The 24,341-nt window shown below is 51.3% G+C and overlaps 9 protein-coding genes across 9 annotated transcripts; 5 read left to right on the top strand and 4 right to left on the bottom strand.

Moving 5' to 3' along the window:
* Positions 1 to 922: 922 nt before the first annotated feature.
* Positions 923 to 2,956, top strand: DACRYDRAFT_75645 (MFS general substrate transporter). Its single transcript, XM_040776149.1, has 4 exons — positions 923 to 1,115; positions 1,184 to 1,384; positions 1,435 to 2,148; positions 2,202 to 2,956. The coding sequence occupies exons 1-4, from the start codon at positions 947 to 949 to the stop codon at positions 2,789 to 2,791; spliced, it is 1,674 nt and encodes a 557-aa protein (XP_040631645.1). The 5' UTR covers positions 923 to 946; the 3' UTR covers positions 2,792 to 2,956.
* Positions 2,957 to 3,438: 482 nt separating this feature from the next.
* On the bottom strand, positions 3,439 to 6,575 carry DACRYDRAFT_104626 (uncharacterized protein; the record flags this gene model as incomplete). Its single annotated transcript, XM_040767961.1, has 4 exons — positions 3,439 to 3,917; positions 3,969 to 4,139; positions 5,938 to 6,395; positions 6,463 to 6,575. The coding sequence occupies 4 exons, from the start codon at positions 6,573 to 6,575 to the stop codon at positions 3,439 to 3,441; spliced, it is 1,221 nt and encodes a 406-aa protein (XP_040631644.1).
* Positions 6,576 to 11,011: 4,436 nt separating this feature from the next.
* Positions 11,012 to 13,810, top strand: DACRYDRAFT_104624 (uncharacterized protein; the record flags this gene model as incomplete). The annotated part of the gene is made up of 4 exons (XM_040767960.1): positions 11,012 to 11,135; positions 11,190 to 11,709; positions 11,762 to 13,664; positions 13,718 to 13,810. The coding sequence occupies 4 exons, from the start codon at positions 11,012 to 11,014 to the stop codon at positions 13,808 to 13,810; spliced, it is 2,640 nt and encodes an 879-aa protein (XP_040631643.1).
* A 165-nt stretch (positions 13,811 to 13,975) lies between these two features.
* DACRYDRAFT_104623 (sterol-binding-like protein) lies at positions 13,976 to 14,632 on the bottom strand (the record flags this gene model as incomplete). The annotated part of the gene is made up of 5 exons (XM_040767959.1): positions 13,976 to 14,008; positions 14,059 to 14,145; positions 14,195 to 14,362; positions 14,470 to 14,547; positions 14,603 to 14,632. The coding sequence occupies 5 exons, from the start codon at positions 14,630 to 14,632 to the stop codon at positions 13,976 to 13,978; spliced, it is 396 nt and encodes a 131-aa protein (XP_040631642.1).
* Positions 14,633 to 15,003: 371 nt separating this feature from the next.
* On the bottom strand, positions 15,004 to 16,805 carry DACRYDRAFT_20384 (inorganic phosphate transporter). The gene is made up of 7 exons (XM_040771916.1): positions 16,686 to 16,805; positions 16,515 to 16,627; positions 16,431 to 16,467; positions 16,361 to 16,380; positions 16,241 to 16,309; positions 15,356 to 16,193; positions 15,004 to 15,307 (listed from the first exon to the last, which is right to left on the bottom strand). Exons 1-6 carry the CDS (start codon positions 16,732 to 16,734, stop codon positions 15,921 to 15,923), a joined length of 561 nt encoding a protein of 186 aa, XP_040631641.1. The 5' UTR covers positions 16,735 to 16,805; the 3' UTR covers positions 15,004 to 15,307; positions 15,356 to 15,920.
* Positions 16,806 to 16,967: 162 nt separating this feature from the next.
* Positions 16,968 to 19,975, bottom strand: DACRYDRAFT_75636 (uncharacterized protein; the record flags this gene model as incomplete). The annotated part of the gene is made up of 10 exons (XM_040776148.1): positions 16,968 to 17,338; positions 17,392 to 17,728; positions 17,778 to 18,214; positions 18,272 to 18,500; positions 18,551 to 19,078; positions 19,127 to 19,254; positions 19,302 to 19,372; positions 19,420 to 19,570; positions 19,625 to 19,770; positions 19,822 to 19,975. The coding sequence occupies 10 exons, from the start codon at positions 19,973 to 19,975 to the stop codon at positions 16,976 to 16,978; spliced, it is 2,544 nt and encodes an 847-aa protein (XP_040631640.1). The 3' UTR covers positions 16,968 to 16,975.
* Positions 19,976 to 20,110: 135 nt separating this feature from the next.
* Positions 20,111 to 20,733, top strand: DACRYDRAFT_75635 (yippee-domain-containing protein; the record flags this gene model as incomplete). The annotated part of the gene is made up of 5 exons (XM_040776147.1): positions 20,111 to 20,279; positions 20,329 to 20,384; positions 20,437 to 20,493; positions 20,540 to 20,555; positions 20,611 to 20,733. Exons 1-5 carry the CDS (start codon positions 20,124 to 20,126, stop codon positions 20,731 to 20,733), a joined length of 408 nt encoding a protein of 135 aa, XP_040631639.1. The 5' UTR covers positions 20,111 to 20,123.
* A 1,483-nt stretch (positions 20,734 to 22,216) lies between these two features.
* DACRYDRAFT_104619 (uncharacterized protein) lies at positions 22,217 to 22,504 on the top strand (the record flags this gene model as incomplete). Its single annotated transcript, XM_040767958.1, has 2 exons — positions 22,217 to 22,417; positions 22,469 to 22,504. 2 exons carry the CDS (start codon positions 22,217 to 22,219, stop codon positions 22,502 to 22,504), a joined length of 237 nt encoding a protein of 78 aa, XP_040631638.1.
* A 57-nt stretch (positions 22,505 to 22,561) lies between these two features.
* On the top strand, positions 22,562 to 24,314 carry DACRYDRAFT_104618 (uncharacterized protein; the record flags this gene model as incomplete). The annotated part of the gene is made up of 8 exons (XM_040767957.1): positions 22,562 to 22,600; positions 22,652 to 23,098; positions 23,152 to 23,321; positions 23,381 to 23,441; positions 23,491 to 23,700; positions 23,751 to 23,859; positions 23,909 to 24,028; positions 24,082 to 24,314. The coding sequence occupies 8 exons, from the start codon at positions 22,562 to 22,564 to the stop codon at positions 24,312 to 24,314; spliced, it is 1,389 nt and encodes a 462-aa protein (XP_040631637.1).
* Positions 24,315 to 24,341: the final 27 nt, after the last annotated feature.

Genomic DNA, 24,341 nt, shown 5'->3' with positions numbered 1-24,341 from the left:
GCATTGCTTCTTAGTGGCGTTGCCAATTCTCCTATGTTGGGCGGGTGGAGCGATCCATGGCGGGTGTCGCAGCGGAAAAACTGAATGTACGGTGTCTTGGACTGTACAATATTGCATGCGGTACGTGCTTTGGCTAGCCGACCTCGGTCTGAAGATGCATGTACAAGCAGAGGGTGAAATACCAGTAGTTGTCGTGTGTGGACAGGGCAACTTGCTCGTTCTTGGCGAAATCATCTAGGGAACCCGAAATAAGAAGTTTCTTGCCAAAGGAATGAGGACTAGGCAGTGAGGTATGAGTGACAAGATGGAATGATGAGAGAGGTGTGTGGCTGCTTTGTGTTTCCGGGTGTGTGTTGCATGAGGGAAGAAGGGTTTCACGGGTTCCGCGTCTCGGCATTTACACTCAAACGGAAGCGGTGTAGAGACGACTTAGGGTCCACGTTGCGAACGTGCCCAACGCTTCCTGCTATGATTGGTGGAATCTGGACCAGAAAGGAAATTGTCAACCATGTGGAAAAATATCCGCCTGCCTCGCAGTCGACTCCTCTGGCGTTCTGGGCGGAGCAGCTGCGGCGACCGGGACATAGAGAGGTCCACATGCTTCCATATGGCACACTGCTTACGCAAACTATCTCACACACACCGAGAGCCTCGAATGTCCCGCAAGTTTTTCAAGCCATGTTGGCTCCAATCTCCCTCCCACACACCGCCCGGATTCATCAGGAAATCTGAGGGGCGCGAGGCACACAAGGGGCGTACGCGAGTGGATTTCGGGTGGGGAAGGAGGCGGACATCAACTTTTCCGGAAGGGACAGAATGGGGTTGCCTCAGCAATACTTAAACCAGCTTCTCCCTCTCGCCTGGACGCCCTCTCTCATCGGCCCTTTCCGACAGAACTCACTCTCGTACTCGAGTTCCCCCCAACACTTGCCATTCATCCACTAAAATGGACCCAAATAAAGAGTTTGATCCTAAGACTGCCAACTTCGATGAGCTGAACCACATCACCAACCTCGACCTCCGTCGTCGGGCTGCCCTCGCGGAGATCGACAATGCCAAGTTCTCCTTCTTCCATCTAAAGGCCGTCCTTGTCGCTGGTGCCGGTTTCTTCACTGGTGAGCGCCTAAACACAGCCCCTGCGTCCAATCTTGCACATTCTGATGCCCGTGTGTTCTTTTTTTAGACGCTTACGACATCTTCGCCATCTCCATTGCCTCGACCATGCTGGGTTATGTCTACAACAACGGCGGTGCCCTGACTGTCAATCAGGATCTCGGTGTTAAGGTTGCCACTCCTATCGGCACTTTCGTCGGCCAGCTTCTCTTCGGATGGCTCGCTGATATGGTTGGACGGAAGCGGATGTACGGTATCGAACTCATGATCAGTAAGCTTTCTTTCCTTCATTTTACATCTCGTAAACTGATTTTGTTGCAGTCATCGGCGGTACCTTTGCACAGGCTCTTTGCGGTGATGGCCCTGCGGTCAACGTTATCGGTGCTCTCATTGTCTGGCGTTTCATCACCGGTGTCGGCATTGGTGGGGACTACCCGCTCTCTGCCATTATCACTTCTGAATTCGCTGCAACTCGTATCCGTGGCCGCATGATGGCTGCCGTGTTCGCCATGCAGGGTTTCGGTAATTTCGCCGCTGCCATCGTTGCCACCGTTGTCGTTGTTGCATACAAGAACCAGATTCTCGCCGATCCGCCCAACCAGCCTGACCACGTCGACTATTGCTGGCGTCTCCTCATCGGTCTCGGCTGCGTTCCCGGTGTTATCGCCCTCTACTTCCGTCTCACCATCCCCGAGACTCCCCGTTACACCATGGATGTTGAGCGTAACGTCCAGCAGGCCACCACCGATGTCGAGAACTTCATGGCCACGGGCACCTATGAGTACAACCCCGATGCAATTGTCCAGCGCGCCCAGGCCCCCAAGGCCAGCCGTCGCGACTTCATCGCCTATTTCTCCCAGTGGAAGAACGGCAAGATCCTTCTCGGCACGGCATACTCTTGGTTCGCGCTCGATATTGCCTTCTACGGTCTCGGTCTCAACTCTTCCATTGTGCTGAGCGCCATCGGCTTCGGCTCTTCCACTGCCTCAACCCCTCAACAGAAGATCTACGATAATCTGTACAATGTTTCCGTCGGTAAGCTGACTCTTTCGATCCTTCGAATGAAAGATTTCTGACGTCGTGGTCAGGCAACATCATTCTTGCCGTCGGTGGTCTCATCCCTGGTTACTGGGCGACTTTCCTCGTGGTTGACTCTTGGGGTCGCAAGCCCGTTCAGCTCATGGGCTTTGCTATGCTCACCGTTATCTTCGTCTGCATGGGTTTCGGCTACTGGGCCATGCAGACCACCCACGCGGCCAAGAGCGCGTTCGTGTTCCTCTACTGCCTTGCCAACTTCTTCCAGAATTTCGGCCCCAACACGACTACCTTCATCATGCCCGGAGAGGTCTTCCCCACCCGCTACAGGTCTACCGGCCACGGTATCTCCGCTGCCTCAGGCAAGCTCGGCGCCATCGTATCCCAGGTCGGCTTCGCCTGGCTCCGTAACATCGGCGGCACCAACTACTGGATCGGCCACATCCTTGAACTCTTCGCCTTCTTCATGCTCACAGGTCTTTTCTCCACTATGCTCATTCCCGAAACCACCAACTTCACCCTTGAGGAGCTCTCGAACGAGAACCAGGAAGGCTTCATCCGGGATGTTGCACCTGTCGTCGTCCAGGATGGCGTTGTACTCCAGCCCGCCGTCACAAACGGCGAGACCAAGGAGACTGTGTAGACTGTTGAGGTTGCAGTTGCACTCCGCTTTATGTTTATCTTGTTCGGGTTTTTCACGTCTAATGCCTCTGACGATGTGACAGTGTAATGCCACGTCAACGACGAGTTGTTTAATAATGTTACAGGGTATCGTCCTAAACGATAATCCGCGATAATAGATGTCTGCAAGGTTTTCCTCTGGAAGAGTGTGAAGTAAAATTGACCATCGTTGAGGGCCTGTTCGGAATTTAGAGTGTACGCATTGTTGCGCAGTGAGCCTGGGCGGACTTGCCATACTATGAAGCATCTAGTCACCCTGAAGGAAATTGGTATAACGTAACAGTGCAATGATATGTAGGGATACAGTGGGAATACAGCAAACATTCCCATGCATCAAAAATGTTCTCTCTGACAACCACTTTTCGCATCACCGGTGGAATGTACGCTCCAGATTGGATAAAAGAGGTCTACATCCCTATCTCCGCTTCGTTCTTCAGGGCCACGACAGCCTCGCCAGTTAATTCACCCTCTTTGTTCCCAAAGAAAGGATGTCACCGAGAGCCGTTCGTTTCGGTGGTACTTTTCATGTCGAGTAGTTAGACTCTGTTCGAAAGTGATTGACGAAATCTAACGATAACCTGCATCAGATTACTAGAACTGAGGTGGAATTTATTCAGGCAAAGACAGTTCGATCGCTACCACTGTCATATCGTCCCATATATTCACGTGAAACCAGTCGGTCAGATTGATCATCACCTTCCTTTCCTCCCTACCGCCTAACACATCCCGTATAATCCGCTCAGCCGCTGTCACTTCCACATCTTCTAGCCCTTCCAGCGGTTTTCTGTTCGCAGACCGCACCCAGCTTTCAATCATCTCTTGATTCCGTCTCTCCACATCCGGGTGGGGATCGAGGGTCAATCGAGCGCAGTTATCCGGTAGGCCATCGCTCGCGACAATCAACACCACTCTGCCGCTCGGAAGCTTCTCGTGCTTCACGTCTGCCACGGAGCTCTGATATGGGGGAGTGAGGCTGATGTTCAGAAGGTGCTTTCGAGCTCGTGGCATTCCATCGCCAATGAAGGGAAGGAAGGGGTATAAACGTGCCACCATGTCTGCCGGCCACTTTTGATCCCAATTGCCCACAGCTGGATAGATCAGTTAGCATTAGCGTTGGGTGAATAGAAATATAGTCTCACTTCTTGTTGGACGGATCCTGTCCATGACTAGCTCATCAAAAATGCATTGCTCGCCCGGATGTTCATCCTGAATCCGTTGCAATTCATCCTTATTGCTCGTGTTGTGCTCTTCCGTCAACCGACGTACAATCCAGCTGCCTGATGGATCTTCTACGTTCTCATGACCTTCCACTGTAGTAGTATCAGCAATCGAGATCCTACCACAAACAATGTTTAGGTAGACTGACCCACCAAGCAATCCCCCAGGTTCGCCACCCAAAGATCTCGAGTGGAGGGTCTGATAAGCACTATCATCACGCAGGCTCCACGGAAACACCTCAACAACAGCTATTGGGAAAGAAGAGAAACTCCAACACTCCGTATGACGGGTTGTCCATGTGAGGAAGGGCTTGGTGTAACAGAATAGTCACGGCAAGGAACGGGTTGGGAAAGAGAGCGCGAAGAGGCGCTATCAGAATGAAGCGTTGCTGCCACAGACGTGACGTCATGGATGCTATTATCAAGACTTGAATCGAAGATAGATAGCATCTGTCTGTCCGTATGTCATGCGAGATTGGACCAGGAATGCATGTGCTTAGTATGGCAAGAGGGGTGCATGCTAAGTGACTGTCTAACGTCTTCAGAAGTCGCGGTCTGTTCGATGATTTGTACCTTGTCTGGAGGCCCAGGCTAGGCTACAGCAGCATATTCCGCACTCACGACCGGGGATGATGGCTGTCTTGCTCCAGCGCATTTGCCAGTGACCAATAATACTGCTCCAATAAGGTGACCATATCCCAGTGAGCAAATGGGGCAACATCGTCAAGATATGAGTCGGAAGGAAGGGTCATGAAAAGAACAAGCTCTCCAGATACTTGGTCCTGATCGTCGAGAGGACGAGTGTAATTGAGGCTGAGATTCCAGGTTTCGCGCAAGCAAACGCTCCGAGGCACATGTAGTTCGGACACCCCATCTATTCTTCTTCCGATCAATGCTGGAACGAGGGGAGCAAGAAGGGCCATGAGCAGTGATTAGTGTGCACTAGGTACATAGCAATCCATCGGCCTCAAAGACGAGCTTGAACCAGTCCAGAATCATTTGAAGCTCATCCGCCATTTCTTCCAAGAAAACAATAGGGAAGAGGAAATCTTGGACATTCTGAAAACGGGCGTAGCCACTTGTGTTTGACAATCCCGACGAGTGGCTAACCCTTTCCACGTTCTCCACTCGTTGCAAGCGTCAGTTTCTCTTCGGATACTGGCGTTTGGTGTTCTCTCCTCGATCGAATCAATATGGATCCATGTGAGAGAGATGCATCAGAGTTGATCGTGTTGAAAACTGCTCTTGATATCGTCCCTTGTATCCAGCCGCTCCAGTTAGATACCTGCACATATATACATCGCATTAGGCAAGGAGAGTGCTGGGCGCGTGTTTTGAAGAGAAGAGAGCGGGATCTTCAGGACGGTCTTCTCAAAGATGTAAGGCCAAATGTAGAAAGTACAAGAAGACATACGGAGGGAGATACAAGCTTGAAGGGACGACCGAAAGACATGCGACGCGTCAGTCCGAAATAAAATTGTGCAGACCAAGTCACGTGCTCACACAATTTTCGACCTATGAATGGGGGCACACATTTTACTTGAAGTTTATTCAGCAATAGAGTACAATCTTTACTAGTGACAGTGGGTCGTGATACAAATGATAAATTCATACATAGGCTAAACCGCGATAGGCCGTTCATCCTATTGTTCATTAATTGTCTGTCGTATCCTTCGTGAAGCATGCCCCGTCCTAATACAGAATGGTGACTACCACCGCTTCCGACGAACAGTAGTAAGGCCGGTGGGTTGAGGAGAGGGAGAACAAGAACTCGGCCGGGAATGAACTAATAGCCTCGGCGATGGTGATGGTTCGGGTGTAAGTGGGTGGCTGCTATATTTCTTCGGTTGTTCCATCCCAAGCAACCAGTGAAGGGATTTATACCGTTCACATTCGCACACATCAGCGAAAGGAAGCAGCATGTGTTTTCGATGAGGCACAAGATTGTCGTAGCAATTTTTGCAGTCTTCAATTCCGTTGATATATGTGATGAACAGATCGGCAAGTGTTAAGTCGCCTCGAATCGTGCCGGATCTATCGATCTCGCCCAAGGGAAAGCTCGTCCGGATGGTTTCCCAATATATGGAGAGCTGAGGGAGAGCAGCTCGCAGGGAGTAGATATGAGGGGGGAACCAAGCCATTCGAATACGCAGACTTTGCGGAACCATACGTGCAGGAACGCCAGGCACATGAATCCCACCCATGCAAAGAACAAGTGGTGATAAAATGCCATATCGTTGGAGAATTTCTTGCCAATCTGGCACTTCCCTGCGTTTCTTCAGGAGCAGCTTACGCCAGTCCATGGGCTTTCTCTTCTTGTCCACATCGTTCTGCAGAATCTTCACGGCTCTAAGAAAGAAATCGAGCCGCTAAATCAATGATCAGACATGACGCAATGGATTCAGGATTGGCTCACTCTTTCTTTGAGATTTTGGCTTGTGAGGGTCTTCCAGAGACTGCGCGTATTACCGTTATCCTTTGCATCGTCAAAAAACAGTCGTACCCCAGATCTCGTATGGGCTTCGTCATGACCGGAACCCATTCGAAATGGGGGGTAATGCGATCGGAGGGGTCCTCGGAAGCAAAACATGTCGGACATAACAGCTAAAAATAGTCTCCGGAAGGGGGGGGGGGGGGAAGCCAGAAAAAGCTCTTATGAGTGGCTAATACCGACTGGAAACGGCATGTCGGCTCTTTGTGTCGCCAAACATCAGTCATTATTACCAAAATCGAGCTGAAATGGCCTTATTTTTATTTATGAAAATCTTACTCCAGACCGCCCCGGACTTGCATATCTATATGAAGATACTGTCAGGCTGGTAATGCAAATGCGAAATCAGGGGGTTATGCATATTCACTAGTGGGCCCCCTAATGACGGGGCCCGTCACCCGCTCAACCCATTCCAAATTGGGGGGTATGCGATATCACCGGTATGCGAAAGGTCGGGTACGACTGTAGTAGTCAACATAGTGGGGCAGGCCTGCCCGCGCAACTTGCTCATCTCCGTCGACGTCGCGCATCCGTTCCTGTATGGCAGCGCAAATGTAAAAGCGATTGTAGGGGTGAAGTGTCGCGTCCCGGACGCTTTGGAGTGTTCTTTTGAGGATAGATCGCTCGGCCTGGAGCGACCATGGAGTGAATAGATGGGAAGTCATTCAAAGGAAAGGAGACAACGAAGTGATTCCGAAGTTTAGATGCTGGCCGGCAGCTATGATGGTGACAAGCCGACTCAAGAGCTTGAATATTGGGGGGGGGACAGACAGGGCCACAGATCGCAATGACCTGCCCTTTAATATACATAGCCAGGTTTGCGCCATGGTGGCAAGGAGGTTGTAGATATTGTCGAAAACAGCTTTCCAGTTTCTGTGGCCGCTGATAGAAAGGACAAAAACTCGTCCTTCGATTTCTTCTTTGTCGGAACGGATAAACGTCGTTACACGTGGAGGTCCGGCTCCCACTTTGCTTCCGTTCACTCCTCTCCTCCTGGCGCCCTTTGTGCACAAGAAGTCCTTTGCGCACCACACTTGAGCCTGGGAAGCTGTACACCGACCATACTTGGTGCTAACAATACGACATATGCTTTGATTACACTTTGTAGCCGCACGACAGGCTGTGGGGAAGTCCAAGAACTGCAATGGACAATGAACACCGCTCGAAATGATATGTAAGAATAGTCGACGCGTCACTTATTCAGTTCTGCACCAATTTTATTCTCACGGTCTCCATTGTCTCAATTTGCTAGCCGGTTCATCCTGATATCCTTATAGCGCTTTTGAAAGAGATTTCTTCCAATCTGCACTCCTTCAAGAGTTACTGTGATTGTCCTTCGAACTCGGTGGCTATGCCGTCCCATAGGCTAGTAGGGGATAGGGCTGGAGACCAGTCATGTCAACACGACCATGATGGCGTCTGATACTAGTACGAATGTAGAGTTACCGTTACCACAGCTCACCAACGCTGAACTTGAATACTTGGGTTTTATCTTGCGCCAACAAGATGAACCTCGGTGGGAACGCTACCTGGAACGAATGGATACCGTGATGCTGGCAGAACGACTGCGAGGGTTGGCCAACGTGCAAACACATGAGCAGCCTTACCCCCATGTCAAAGTCACTTCTGGGAGCCTCCAGCCCTGTTCGAATCCTAGGAAGACAAACGAAGACCGCATTGTGGTCCAGACTTTCACGTTGGAGTCGGGCGAATACATGCTGGCGATGGTGATGGATGGTGACCATTCTTCCCCAGGTTTCCGGTCTGCGTCTCGCTGACACCAAGTATTACGTCATGGAGGGGAGGATTGCGTTGCGTATGCTCAACATGAGCTCCCTGCACGCATTCGTCGAGAACTTGAAGCGATCAGACGCACTTGTGCGTCTTGGGAAATATCACTCGCGCTACGACGCGGCATTACGGCTTTCGACGAAGAGCTAGCCAAAACGCTGAAGGACAGCGTGTCTCAGGTCCCACCTGAAGAAGCTTTGTCTTCGACATTTCGCAGAAAGCATATTCTGAAGGCACTGCTGCGGTGTTTCCGTGGAGCACGTATGGCGGCCGTCCTGCTTCGAGTCCCTACTCGAGATCTTTGGGTGGCTAATGTTGGAGATTGTCTGGTGGGTCAGTCCATTTCGTACGTATGATTATAATTGCACTCATGATTATTATTTCAGTGGAAGGGCATGAACTTGGAAGCCATCTATCGGGTGATTGGGAGGTGCGTCGCTTAACGGAGGAGCACAACACGAGCAATAGCAACGAAGTGAAACGCATACAAGATGTGCACCCCGGCGAAACCTGCATAATCGAGGACCGAGTACTCGGTAGGACACTCCCAACAAGAAGTGAGGCATTCTGGCTGCTAAGGAACATCAATCCTGACAAGTCTATCCAGCCCTGGGGAATTGGGACCAGAAGTGGCCAACAGATATCGTGGGGCCACTGTATGCCTTTGTTCCATTTGTCGATACGGAAGCGCCATTCTTTCGGAAACGTCTTCTCACGAACAGCCTTTCCCCTCCGTATCAGACAGCTCTCGCAGATGTTACGCACGAGAGACTACCGGTGGGTAGAGTGGTGTTGACTCTGGCGACCGACGGTCTACCGGATAATTCAGCTCGAATTAACCTCGACGACCACCCGGATGCGGAGAATAAACAGGAGATGATCGAAAGCTGGGTGCGCTCTGCGAACAGGAAGCCTCTCGAAGGACTCGAGAAATTGGAGGTGACAGCCGCCGAGCGAATCATACGCGATGCTTTGGGTGGAACAGACGAGAGAAAAGTGCTGGTGAATAGAACCGATTGGATGCGCCTTTCTATATGGGACGATTTGACCGTCATAGCAGTCGAACTGACCTTTCCTTTATGAGAAGGCCCGTCCCGGTATGGTCGGTATGGTTATACTTCAGGGGATTTGTGCTCAGACAGCTATTTTATAGGGTGTCGTTGAGATTCAAGTTTGTGAAATCACTTCAGAACATCTACGAAAGCTCCAGGACATTCAGACGAAGAACAAGAGACAAAAAGATGAGGAGAATACCAAGTTGCCCATTTAGGACATTTGCACGTTTTGCATCAGCAGAGGCTGACCTAATTGTAGATATCAACAGATAGTTGCCCATCTGATCAATCGAGAATGGGCGATTTGGAAGTACCAAATGCGTCTGTTGGTCATTGCCAAATTGGTTGAGCTGTAAATCAAAAGCTACGGGTTTCTCCTTTTCATTTACACCACATATAAGCTGTGTGACGTCAGAGAAGAGATATCGAGGGAGCTGCGAGCAATTTCCTGATTCCACGCCTGCAGTAGACACGATCAGGTGACTTTCTTCCTTAGGAGAAATGGATCTGTTGTGGTGATTGTACGGCAGTGGAAGACCACAAGAATGCGGAAGACCCGACTGGAAGCTGGCATGTACTCGGTTAACCGAGTAGCACAACACGAACGATAAGAACGAAGTGAAGTGGATCCAAGATGAGCATCCAGGCGAGGAGTGCATATTCGAAGATCACATGCTCGGTAAGAATCGTCCAACGAGGAGTGAGGTTTCGTGTTCATTCATTCACGGGACGCTAATGTTGACAGTTCGATCCAGGTTTGGAAAATTGGGACCAAAAGTGGCCGACAGACATTGTGGCGCCGCTGTACCCCTTCCTTCCCTTTATTAGCGATGAAGCGTCACTGGTTCGAACACGCCTTCTTACGATTAGCCTCACTCCCCCATACCAGACCACCGTGGCAGATGTGAAGCACGAAAAACTTCCGAGCGGTAGAGTGGTGCTGATTGTCGCGAGCGATGGGATTCCGGACAACGGAGCTCGATTGACTCTCGAACCACATCTGGATGTGGAGAGACGGAATCAAGAGGTACATTCAGCGAACAGGAAACCGCTGGAAGGGCCGGAGGATGTAGAGGTCACGGCGGCTGAACGAATTATGCGAGATGTGTTGGACGGTACGGAGGGACGGAAGGTGCTAATGAACATAACCGACTGGTCCCAGGAGAAATATGGGACGATTTAATTTGACGGTTATAGCGATTGAACTGGTTTTCCCTAGTGAGGAAATAACCTGGAATAGAATCACGTGTCACTCCCTCATCTCGGAGATGAATTTTGTCTCTCAGCCTGCCGCGTCGTCAGCCGGCTTGGTTTGCTTCCGTCCCTTCTTGTCATTACTGTACCTTTTGGCTGTAACTTGTCGCTCTCGTCGTGGACGACTTTTGTCCACAACGCACGTCCTTCTCTACCTGATTTCGACGTGCGGGACATCTCGCACTGGCCATATTTGGTGCTGACAACACGACATGCTTCGATCCCCTTTCGTCGCCGCACGACAGGCGGTGAGAAGGCACAGCAGCAGTCGAAAGCTGCAATGGACAATGCGAAACCATTCGACGTTGCTTGCAGGCAAGACGCGTCAGCTCCAAGCGCATGTGTCAATCCGAAGAGCCGCCTATCTCAGGAACATGCACGCACGCGCAATATCGTACACCGCACTGCCCAAGTTCGTGCTTCGCGCATTCCGAGTACCCATTGCGGGCATTGGTGTGGGTGCAGGCGCTGTCGGCTACGCCAACTACAAAGTCGAGGGTAAGTTCGATTATCCATCCTTATGCGGAAGCTAATTACAATCTATTGGTACAGAGTTCCGTAAGAAGACGAACGAATGGATAACGTCAGCTCAAGAAACAGCCTCTGACTTCTTGGACGCCGCCTCCAGTCAAATCAACTCTGTTGTAGGACGCGTCGGCAGCATCGAGCTTCCCAAGCTTGAAATCCCTGAATTCCTTAAGGGATTGTTAGCTTCTACGGGTGGGAGCAAGAAAGGCGAAGGACGTTCAGGGAAGGGAGGTGAAGGATCGAAGACCGAGGGCGAGCCTGAGGGCGGTGACCAGAGCGCAGCGGTCGCTGCGTTAGTGGCTGCTACATTGTCATCTCCAGCCGATCCCAAATCAGAAGAGAAGCGAGCAGGATCCAGCCAATTGCAAGATCGCCAAGACGGCTTGATGCATCTTACGCGCAAGCTTATCGAGATCAGAAGCATATTGCTCAGCATCGATCAGAGCGACAGTCTCAAGCTGCCCAGTATTGTTGTGATCGGAAGTCAGAGCTCTGGGAAGAGTTCGGTATTGGAGGCTATTGTTGGCCATGAGTTTTTGCCCAAGTACGCACAACTTTTGTCATATACTTGCTGTGTTCTGACGCATACATGCAAGGGGAAACAACATGGTTACTAGGCGACCCATTGAGCTCACGTTGATACACAGCCCTGCTAAGGAAGGCAATGCCGGCGAATACGGAGAATTTCCGGCCCTTGGCTTGGGCAAGATCACCGACTGGAAAGAGATTCAGAAGACATTGGTCGAGCTCAATCAGGCTGTCCCGGCGGAGGAGTGTGTTTCCGACAAGCCAATCGACTTGCGGATATACAGCCCCCACGTTCCCGATTTGACGCTTATTGATCTGCCGGGTTATGTTCAGATCAGCTCCCTGGATCAACCAGAGGAGTTGAAGGAGAAGATATCCACATTATGCGACCGCTATATCAAGGAGCCCAACATCATCCTAGCAGTGTGTGCTGCGAATGTTGATCTCGCCAATTCGCCTGCACTGCGAGCCAGTCGTAAGGTTGACCCCCTCGGACTGCGTACCATTGGGGTTATCACCAAGATGGACCTTGTCGAGCCAGAGGCTGGAGCCAACATTCTGCAGGGTAATCGATATCCTCTTCACTTGGGTTACGTCGGTGTCGTTTGCAAGCCAACCGGCCTTGCTGGTGTGCGGGCTCATCTTGGTTCCGAGAGACCCAATATTACTGGTGCAGTTATGCGCCGGGAAGAAGACTATTTCGGGGCGCATCGCGAACACTTCGGCCGATCATCAAGCGTTATGGTCGGCACGGACACTTTGAGGAAGCGATTGATGGACGTATTGGAATCGAGCATGGCTAGTTCTCTTCATTCGATTTCCAACGCGGTCCAACTCGAGCTCGAGGAAACCCAATATCAGTTCAAGGTCCAATACAATGACCGCCGCGTTACCGCTGAGTCCTATGTGGCCGAGACTGTCGACCAGTTGAAAGCCAAATTCAAGGAGTTAACTCAGCAATTCACAAAACCACAGATCCGTTCCAAGCTAAAAGGAATGCTAGACGAGAAGCTCATGGATATCCTTGAGCAGCTCTACTGGTCGGACAAGCGCGTCGAAGAACTCACGACGCTTGGAAACGACCCCAAAATCAAGCCGGAAGACGTGGATTCTTATTGGAGGTACAAACTCGACGCTGCATCTTCGCTCCTTACTAAGTCCGGGGTCGGTCGCGACTCAACGCAAATGGTTGCTGACGGCCTCCGTGCGCTGATCGAGAACATCGCCTCTGGCGAACCGTTCAATTATCATCCTCAGACTGTGGATCGCATCGTCCAATTCTCCCACGCCATCCTTCGCGAGCGCCTTGGTGTAGCAGCGGACCAGGTCGAGAACTGCATCAAGCCGTACAAGTACGAAGTCGAGGTAGAGGATAGGGAATGGGTTACTGGACGAGACAAGGCGCAGGTCTTGTTCGAGGAGGAACTCAAGATGTGCCAGGATAAGCTTGTCGAGATCAGGAAGAAGGTTGGGGGGAGCCGTAGGCTGAGCAACCTATTAGAATATGTCCGCACGTTGGAGGAACAAGAACGACAACGAAGCTTGTCAAGGCTTACGCGTATCAAGGCGGGAGAAGAAGTGGAGGAAGAAGGTCCGGTGGCGATCGAGTCGTATCGTTTCAGCCCTGGTGTAATCATCGATGGAGGGCAAGCGTTAGCCTACACCAACAGGCTGGGCGTCCTTAAGCTCCGACTCGCTGCGCTCAAGTCGAAAAGGTGCAAGAGTGGACCAGAAAACGACGCCCTTTGCCCCGAGGTATTCCTCAATGTCGTCGCTGACAAGCTTGCGTACACTTCTGCCCTCTTCCTCAACATCGAGCTGCTCGACCATTTCTTCTATCAATTCCCACGGGAAATCGATTCCCGCTTAATGTATGATCTCGACCGGAAGGAGATCGCAAAGTTTGCGAGGGAGAACCCGAACATCCGTGCGCACTTGGATTTGCAAGAAAGGAAAGACAAGTTGGAAGAGGTGTGTTTAACTTTCCCCCCTCTGGTAGTTCTCGTTATTGACCAAATGTTCAGGTGATGAAGCAATTGCAGAGTTTGGTTAACCTGCGCAAAGACATCCAGCCGGCTCCCCGACGAGCGAGCAGCTTGTTCGGCTCTTTCTTCTGACAAGTTTCGCTTCGAGATCTTTTACGTTGTATAATGGAAAATACTGTGATGACCCTTCCCCATTCTCTACTATGACGATAACCCCACTTACTCCTATAATTGTACAAAATGATGTAACGTATACGGTTGGGGATGGTATGCACGTGAAGTGACGGGAATGGGAAACTAGAGCTTCGCCTTGAGCTCGCCCTGGGCGGTCTATGCCCTGTGTGAACAAACGCCGAGCAAGCCGCCGAGGGAATGCGTACCTTGAGCACCGCGTCCAGCTTAGTGGCGAGCATCATGTTCCCCTTGGTCTTGAGTTTCCCGGTCATGAACGCCTTTTGGCCATTTGTCTACCCCAGCGATCAACGACATCCATAAACGGGGAGGAGGCGAACATACCCTGCCCTCTGCGAGGTCGAGGAAGAGTTCGTCACCGGCGATGATAGTCACGTCAGGCTTGGGGGCAGGCTTGCCCTTGACGACTTTGCCCTCTTTTTTCATGTCGATCGTCCATGTTTTCACTTCCCCCGAGGCGCCCTTGATCTGCATCTCGAAGATTCCATTGGTCTGCGAGGGGTCAGTATCGTGCAACGGCGCGTACAGAACCGTCCGCAGCTCATAGCCCGTAGCAGCAGCAGAAGTGGGTAAGGTGAAGCAAAGAGATGGAACCGAACCTTCTTGAGCTCCTTAGCCTTCTCCTCCGGGGTGTAAGCCTCGAGCACCTCAGCAAGACGTGCGAACAGCTCGCTCGACTTGCGCACGTGGGTCAGCCTCCAACTGACATCAGGTTGGTCCCAGAGGGTGCACCTTAAACCCGGGCTCTTTGATATCTGACATATCTAGAGTTGGTGCTGCTGGGGGTGGCGGGGGATGTGAGTGCGGGGAGGGGGGCAGGAGAGTTGCAAGAAGTGAATCGTGTCATCCCTTGGAAGGTATAAGTAGTCCCATTAAGTAGGCCGGTCGTGATCAGGAGCCGGCACCGAAGATGTCACGTTCCCCTGACAAGCATGTGATTACCACATGACACCGCTTACTTCACCGAAGAGAGACATAGAAAAACTCTTCTGCACAGCCCCTTACCGGAGCCGAACGGAGTAGGGCCGCCCCGGAGACGGAAGCTGAGTGAACGGACCGTTTGATCCCGTGTAGAACGGCGCAAGCAAAGAACAACGACCAAACCGTCGAGCTCGTCGTCCTTCCATCTCTCCTCGCCGTCCTCCTCGGCCTCCCTTTACCCAAAACAGCTCCGCCCACAGCATAGAAGGGCCGAGCATTCCTATCCAACCCTTTTGTTCCCAAATCCCAATATGTCATTCCTCCGATCGCCAGCACTACGCACCACCCTGCGCAATCCCGCATTCCGCCGGTTCGCATCTACCGAGCCTGAGAAACAAGCAGCAGCAACGACCAAGTCTGCCGTAGAACAGGCGCAGGAGCGAGCAGGGGAGGCGCTTGTCGGTCTAGGGAAGCTCGGGGGTGCAGTAGGAGACAGGCTGGGCAGCTTACTTGGAAGTGCGAACTTCTTTCCCGCCCTGCAAAAATGAGACTAACGATCCACAGGCTACCGCGAACCACTATTCTACAACCTCGCCGTCCTGCGCGAAATTGCCAAGCAGGTGTACGTCGCTGAGAAGCTCGCGCCTCCTCTTAATGGCTCCGCATGGACCGAAGCATACAGCACGCTCTTCTCCCGTGTGAGCAACATGAACTACTGGCGTGAAGTGCTGCGTTCTGGTGCATGGGCCAAGCTGGGCGTGTATGCCCTTGAAGCATACGGGATATTCAAGATCGGTGAGATGGTCGGCAGGAGGAGCATCGTCGGGTATACACTGGAGGAGTAGGTTCAGTGTTGGAACAACTTGGTTGTTAGCAGCGAGGCAAAATGTTCATAATGCTGTTCTGCTACATGGGAGCAGTCGTACGGCCAGGACGAGTGCGGGGAAGAGGGCCGCAGCCGGTGGGAGATTAAACCACTGTGCAAAGAACTTGTACACAAAAACGTATCCGAACACATCCCTGCGCTCTCTACCTCATTCATAGAAAAAAGCACATAGCCTAACCTAATCCCCTCCTTTGCTCTACCCTGCTCATGCAAGAGCATTTTAGCCCCAGACCGTGCCGACGCTCACTCATCCTTCTTTGGCGCGGGCTTGCTCTCAGCTTCTTTGATGCTCGCCGCGTCCGTTGCAGGGTCGGACGCCGCGCCGAACAGGCCGCCAACCTTGAACGGCCTCTTAAGATCCCCAGTCGCGGCCTTGCCGAACAGGTGGATCTGAACAACCTTCGCGTCGTAGATTCCCTTGAGAGCGGTCAGGGTTTGCACGAACAGCGGCGGGTTGAACTTCATGTAGAGGTGCAGGACGGCCATCATCCCTACACCCATGTAGACACCGCGGACCTGTCACGGTGTCAGCAGTTGCAGGTTGTATGAGGAGATATACCCACAGCTTTAGACACTTCGGCGAGGTCGTAATCCCGGACAGTGGTGGTGACCAATCCCCCAGAATCTGGCGACTGCCCTCCAAGTCAACACCGCACACCCTTATAACAAAAACATATTCATACCATCGGGTTCTTAGCTTCCACTGTACTCGCATCAGCAAAAAAAAAACCAAAAGGAGCGAATGCAACTCACCGTACTTCAACACCGTTTGATCGTTCTTCTGCTTGATCTGTTCCCTTCTTAGCCTCCTCTCAATCCCGATAACAGCAGACTCACCTTCATCGACGTATAGTAGTACACCGCCAAACAGAGAAGCTGGGCCGCAACATACCCAATCCGAACGTACATCAGGATCTGGGGGTCCTTGTCCATAGGGATCTTGCGTGCGACTGCGGCGAGAAGGAAGGTTAGCATCTGCTAAGTGGGCTTGAAAGATATGATACGGACTTTGCATACCACCTAGTGAGATGGCGAGGTTGGCCATTTGGGCGTTCATCTTGGGCTGTTTGGACGATGAGGAGGATGGGGAGTGTTTGGTGAAGAAAGTCCTGAACAGTAGGGACCAGGGGTCAGACGTCGTGGGTGCGAGAGAACAGCCCAGCAAAAATTGGAGCCGCGGAGAGAGAGACGCGTACGTGACATCGGCAACTTTCTACTCAACTCGGAAGTTTGGAGTAACCGAAAACAATCCAATTGCTAGCTAGATAATGGTAATATCTGAATAGAGTCGGTATTACTTATTTTATTACAGATTCCCTCCGCGAGCCAAAGGCCATGAAACTCCGTAGGTTGGAGAACACCTGCCTTGGTTGTTCGCCCTTACTCGTACTGCTCCCGCTTAATGCCCCTGAACCTGGCTCCTCCGCTATCGCACCCGATCCGACTAGGATAGACGGAAGCGTGACCCTGCTACCGCTCATAGGCGGGCTCGTCAGCGTACGTCCGAGTGTGCTCGGTTGTGTCTGCTTGTTGTCCGGATCCATGTCAAGGGAGGAGAGGAAGGACGTGCTCTCTAGGTGCTCCATATGGCTCGTCACGGTGAGGAATGTGTCGAGCAGTGTATTCTGCTCCGCTCGGGGCGTGCCCTTGAGATCCAAAATCTGGTGCATACATGATCAAAGACTGATTCTCCGCGGAGACAAGGAAAACGCACTTTTTGGAAGTTAGAGAAAGACGAGTCCTGAATGAGCAACGTATAATTTTGCACGAAAGCATCGGCCGGTATGACGGGCGCGATAACCAACTTGAGCACGGTTTCGAGGTTCGTCGTCGTCTTGGTGATGTTTTTGATATAACTGCTGAGCGTCTCGCCCGGTTGGGTCCCGGGGAGCTCTAGGATGCAGGATCGGAGTGTTTGTAAGTCGATCATAATCTGAGTATGAATGAGGATGAAGGGTTGTGAAAAACAGATCATGCTTGCCTGCTCCGCTGAGACGTCCTTAATCGGCCGACTCTTGACCACCGCATGACTGAATCTCGTCATCAAGGTGCTTTCCATTCGTCAGCCGTCGCCCTTCATCACGCGGACAGAGTGCTCACTGTGCAGCCTTATCGTAGAAGTTTCTCAGCCACTTCTTATACTGCACTTGCTCCTTCAGGCCCTCACCAACCGTCTCCACAGTCTTCACCAAGTCCATCACAGCGTTACTCGGCCCGCTGACGCTGGTGACCTCGCCCCATCCCGCCCTGGAGAGCACGGCGAAGCTTGGGTCCGTCGCCGCTTCCAGTTCCTTAAGTTGGACGGAGATGGCGCTAGCGATGACGCCCACGAAGACGTCCTGCTCCGGCTGAAGAGTGACCTTTTCCCGATAATCAGGATGTATAAGTTCTTTGATACGCTCCTCTAGCTGCGCAGCGGTGGCGTGACAGTACTCCGCTGTGTTTAGCACAAGCGAGGCGTTCTTCAGCTCAGATATGTTGACTCTGCCGTCCGCGGATTTGCGGTCGAACGAACGGCCTTCTTTATCACTGCATGTCTATCAGACACATATTCCATCAAGTAGAAACAGGACATACGGCTTCAGCCCAGCAACAAGCACGTCCTCCGCATAGATCCTAAGCCACTTCTTCTGGAGCGAGCACAGGTCAAACAACGCTTGTTTGGTGGAGAGCTTCGCACACTGCTCTAGGATCTGACGGTAGAAGTAGAACAGATCGGTGGAGGAACCAAGTACGGTCTGGTTATTCCCATCGCTTGTCGCTTCATCCAGAGAGGCGCGAGACTTGGTACCCCGGTAGCCAGCGAGCATATCTGATAGTGCTCTGAAGGCAAGTTAGTGCCGCGGCTTTCTATTGAGTAAGCCCGAACGCACTTGTCTTGAGCATCCACAAACACGCCCATATGTGTGTCAAATACTCCTGACAGCATTGCGGGTGGCTTGGCAATGGAAGCGGCAACGCCCACGACCTCCAAGAACGGCGTGTCAAACTTCCGACTCATAGTTTGCTCAAACTCGAGCGTCTCCTTGAGCGCCTCGAGCAGAAGAGCGACGGTGAGTTTCTGCCCTGCCCGCGTAAGCGCAACCGCCAGGTCGTCCCTTGTTATATCGGTGAACTTGGCACAGAGGTACTGTTCGACCCTCCATTCTTTGGGGAAGACATCACCCCTCTCCTCGTCATGCGCATTCAGCACGCGCTTAAACCACGCAAACCGGCGGGAGATATTGTCCAGCTGGCCAGCTTCGTCGGTCGAGCGGAAGATACGGCGGTACTCTTTCAGCTGGAGAGCGCAATACCGGTCGATAAGGGAAAGACGGACATCAGTGCCCATCACGTCGACTACTTCGCATGCGGATCGGATGGTACTTGGCTTGATCGGCTTTTGTCGGTCTTGATTGTAGCTAGAGAACCGTTAGATAGGGTGACGACATTACGGAGAGTGGACGCACAAAGCCTCGAAATCCTCGTCCAACTCGGTCCTCAACTGCCCAGTCAACTCCTGCATCCTCTTCATTCCCAAGGCGATCTTGTCCACTGAGGCATACGGTCTAAACGAGGTGGCAATCTGCTTAACCGCCTATTCCGATATCAGCCACAGGTCGTAGAAGGGATGAGAGCGCATACACCCAGGGTAGGAGCGACCTCGCTGTACTTCCTCTCTTGAACAAGCCCATCCAGTCGTCCTAGATCGTTCACTATACCTTCATCAGCACCATTCCAATCCATGGTTAAGCTAACGTACCGAGGATCTGGAATCTCTTCAGTACCGTCAAGCTCAAGCTCAAGTTACGCTTAGCCAAGTCCAGTGCTTGCATGTCCTTTGTCAACTCGCGCACTATCGCTTCGCTCTCGGTAGCCTTTTCGCGTATGCGTGTCATCTGAGAAAGCAGCTCCTAGTATCGCAATACTTTAGAAATGAAGCAAAGGAGATGGAAGCCAGAACGCACAGCAATAAGTGCCTGGATAGTCTGCATTCTCGTTGCGTCCGACTCTTGTCGTAGCTGAGCTCGAAGCTCGATGATCTCCTGCTGCAGTGCTGCATGCTGAGCTTTGAGGTCCGCTTGTACCTGTTCAATCCTCTCCAGTGATGCCTCTGCACGATGCTGTCATTCCTGAGCTCAGGACGGCAGCTTTAAAGACGCACCATCAGGAAAGAGCTTGTTCAGGGAGTTAAGCAGACTAAAGTCGATCAATGGCTCTTCCTGCCCACTGGAACCACCGCCTTCATGAACAGTTCGGGCGTTGAGCACTCGTTCAACTTGGTCAAGCAGCTCGGGGGGGAGCGTTGCGTGCGGCATTCGGGAAGCGTGATATGTGAGCGCTATGTCGTGGTTTCACTGTAGGGACCGCGCCTCTGACGCTGGTCACGAGCTCGCCATCCCAGTCAGACAGGAGGCTCATTCCTCTCTCTCAGACGGTCATGATCTTCTATTCGATCATTCCAAGATGACACAAGAACCGACATCCGAACCTCTTGAGCTCGATCCTCCAAACTCAAACGGACATGGGAAATCGCCTGCCACAGGGAGCGATGAGGATGGCGCTCTGCTCTATCTAGGCGATCGACCGGTGTACAGCTGTGCGACGTGCTCAACACACTTGGTTCGTCTCATTTGCACAAATCAGGAATATACTGATTAGAAGTGGGTAGGCCCTTCAAGATGAGCTGATTAGCAAGGCGTTCTCGGGTAGGGAAGGCGTAGCTTTGTGAGTTCCCTTATACAGCAGCGTCGCCGTTGTGCTGATCCTAATTTGACAGCCTGTTTCACACTGCAATCAATGTCAAACAAGGGAAGAAAGAGGAGAGAATGCTCTTGTACGTCGTGTTTTACCCTCTCAGCACTTTTTGACCAAGTGTTCAGAACTGGCATGCACACCGTCAGTGCTTGTTCGCTCTCTGAATGCGAAGGTTTAACACCTGTATTGTATCCAGGTTGCGGACATAACATGCATGGGATGCGGTACGAGTGTAGGATGGACATACTTGAAGGCATATGAGACGTCTCAGAAATACAAGGAGGTCCGCCTGAGTTGTCGCAGGTTCTGCCATTGCTGATTCTATGCTTAGGGCAAATTCATTATCGAGAAAGAGAAGATCGTGAAAGACAATGCCTGGATTCTTGACTCCTAACCTGTAATCACATGAATGGATGTTGTATCAGTATTGTTTTTCTCTCTCGTATCTCATCACACTGTCCCCGAAAGACCGTTAAATAATCGCATCGTGAACTCGAGTAAGACGTTGTAAGGAGATTCAATCCCCGTTCAGCAGTGCTGAAGGAAGATTAATTTGTCGGTGCGGGAACTAAGACTCCGACCTCGATTTTGCGTAACATTCTAGTCTTTATTTGAGTTTCGGAGCCGAGGAGAGAAATTCCGGTCTCCATATTTCCTGTGATCATCAACTTCACCACATTTGGAGTTCACAAATAACTGTTCTCAAACTCGATGGCATCAATGTTGTATTACTGCCAATACTACGGGACCGTTGCAAGCCAAATTCACAATGGTTTACTTTGGAACTAGTCACAACTATATGTTTATGCTGTTTGAACACCCTTGGGCACATCGACACATTGGACTTCAAACTTCTTGTCACAGTCAATACACATGCCAACCTCTGATGTGACTCCTACTGTACCGTAGATACAATAGATAGTCTAATCGAGCTCTTGTGTGATCCTCCTACAGGTGAGCATGCTTCCAGGTAATGGATGTTGGTATACCAGTATAGCAGTATATACACAAGGATATGCTCAAAGAGGATGTGATATCAAGGAGTTGGGCTAGCTAGAGAGGGGATACAGAGTGGTCAAAGGGGAAGAGTCCAGCCCCCCATTACAGGGAGATATGGCTATCTAATATAGAGTCGAAAGGAATGTGGAGGTGGTAATCAGAACATACCATGGAAGATACCTGAAACCAATTGAGTAAGACACACCCTTGATATCAGTCCGGTGGTATCCGGATACTGCATGTGAGCCAGTAGAACAGATGTTCCGGCAACAAATATCTTGAGTATGCCTACAATGGACTAACTACAATACAACTGTGGGGAACTTCAGACAATGACTGTCCTCAGTCACCGTTGGGATTGTAGAATAGCTGTTTGTCAGATGTCAATCATATGCAATCTTGCGAAGGTACACAAAAATAACAATACTGGTATCTGGTGGTGGTAAAGATACCGGTCAGAATCATGTTGTCAATAATATGGTTGTTGCCATGTGAGCAGCACAATGGCTTGTTTGAAATGCGACCATGCAAGTGAAGCATTGACCTAAGCGCATTGCCAGGATGAGGTGGTTGTGTGGTTCAGATGTGGCCATCTCCTGCAGGGAACTTCTGAGAAAGGCCATCCAGGCCTTACCATTGGCAGTACCGGCCACCGGTACTGGCCTTGTTGACTTGGCCTTGGTAACCGTGGTCCAGGTGGTGGTGGCGGTGCGGAGCTAACTGTGCCCTTTAAAAACCATCACGGAGGCAAATTCGAATCACCTCTGAACTTGACTTTTCACCACCACCTTCCTTTCTTTGCCATGGCTGCTACTTCCGATGCTCTGGAGAAAACAATAGAGGAGAATTCGGCAATTCAAGGCCTGAAGATAACTGCATCTTGGGTACTGGTGGAGAGGGGGGAATATAAGAAGAAGATCACGGACGTGATGTCTGTCATCCCGAAGGACCGGAAGGAATGGGGGGCATGGGTCAAGCAGGTGGAGAAGGTCAGCAAAATGAGGGTATGTCGTTCTTTGCGTGCATATATTTGAGAACTAATGCAGTTTGCATAGGCCGATATGACGAAATTGTTGCTGGAGAAACCCTGAGCATTCTGTTTGGTCGATGAGGGCCATGTGCTTTTTTTCCTTGACCCACATACACAGATGTTATGGGAGTTATTGGTGCCGGTGATGGGTACAAAGGTACATCATGATTGGTATCTCGTGCGGTACTGCCACTGATGGTACAAATAGATCAGTACCAAGTGGAAGAGGCGTCATTTAGGTGCCCCCATTGGTGCCGCAAACGAGGATCTCCCATTGGAGGCGTGGACCGAAGAAGATGACAATGCCGGGCCAACGCTGCCAGCAATCACGGCCTTGGAAGAAGAAGATGCCGAGACCACTGGTGCTCTCCCTGGCGACTCACAAGAGACCAATCAGCTGGCCAGTGACTCTCAGAAGCAAGTCGCACTGGTTGCCAAGCCGCTTATCGCTGGAACGCTCCCTTGGGGTGGTATTCCAGCATCAGTACTTATGCCTGCGAGCACAGAAGTCGGGCCATCTGCAACAATTACTGAGATGGAAGAAGAGGTTGTGGCGCATGCAAAGGGGGTGGAAATGGATGCGGAGCAAGAAGAGGCGAAGGAGGCGGAGGCGGTAGAGAAGGCGGTGATGGCAGATGTCACTGAGAAGAAGGAGGTACGTCCCCCTGCGGTACTTTCCGTTATACTGGAGTTGACTCATTGTTGTAGGATAAGCCAAAACGTCCCAAGCCGTGCCGGGCTTATCAGAAGACCGCAACAGCATTGCCCCCGTCCAATGCCGATGAGGTGGAGTTCGTGGATGGTGTGCCTTCTGGGAAAGCAACGGATATGTTGGTGGCTTTTGTGCCTGCAAGTGCGGACCGCCCTGGTTCCCTAACGTTTTGCATCCTGAGAGTTAACAAGAGGTTGTATTATAGAAGGCACGTCCTTCCTGCAGTAGGGGGAACATGTTGGAGTCCGACACGGTAGAAGCTGTCATACCTCGGAGGGTCATGGAGGTAAGTTCTGTTGGTATTCAGATAATAGCAGTACTAATATTTTTCCCAGAAACCCATCACCCCCGTGAATACGATGTCGGGCAAGGGCTTGAAGAACAAGGGGAAGGTCTGGCTCAGTGCCTGGAATGCACCTGAGCCTACAACCCGATTGGTGAAGGGCCATAACCTTAAGGCAAAGCCGACCACCATTGCGGAAGGCTTCCAACTTCTGCAGATGTTGTATGGTACATGGTGGGAGGTTGCTCTGCTTGAGGACCAGGTAAGATGGTTCTCGTAGCACTGTTTATATCCTGCTGACTATTCTTGCAGTGCAATTTGTGCGCAAAGGAGGGCATGCATTGCTGGTCCCAGGGAGTGACTCATTGTTGCATGCTGTGTCATCAGCGATTGAAGGAATGCTCACTGGCTCCCAGCACTGGTATGTATTTGTTTTGCAGTTGGCAGTATACATACTGACACATCATTAGACAAATGCAAGGGCTGCGTTGTCAGGAAGATGAAAAGTTTGGCCGACGTCCTCGGTGAAGACAGGGAGTGGCCTGAGGTCACAAAGCCCGCCAAGTGGGAACAAGTGCATGTGTTGCTCGGTGAGTTTGTCATATGGTACTGCAGTACATCACATTATCTGACTTTTGTGCAGAACAAGCCTCTTCCTGGCTTTTTATGGCTGGCACTCCCATTAACAAGTGGGCGATGGAGATACACCTTAATCAAGCTGGCCTCACGTTTGTGCTCAACACTGGGCAAGATGAAATCTTGTATGTTCATCTGCCCCGCAAGGATAACCATGCACCCATGGGCATGTGGTATGAGATGAACCTGTCAGGGCACCAGCTCATTTCTTGGTCAAGAGACATGACTAAGCCTTTATGACATGGAAGTAGCTGGTATACCTTGGCA

The sequence above is a fragment of the Dacryopinax primogenitus genome (genome assembly GCF_000292625.1).
Source record: "Dacryopinax primogenitus strain DJM-731 SS1 chromosome Unknown DACRYscaffold_3, whole genome shotgun sequence".
NCBI lineage: Eukaryota > Fungi > Basidiomycota > Dacrymycetes > Dacrymycetales > Dacrymycetaceae > Dacryopinax > Dacryopinax primogenitus.
Note: the sequence above shows the minus strand (reverse complement) of the source record. Positions and strands in the feature narration are given on the sequence as shown.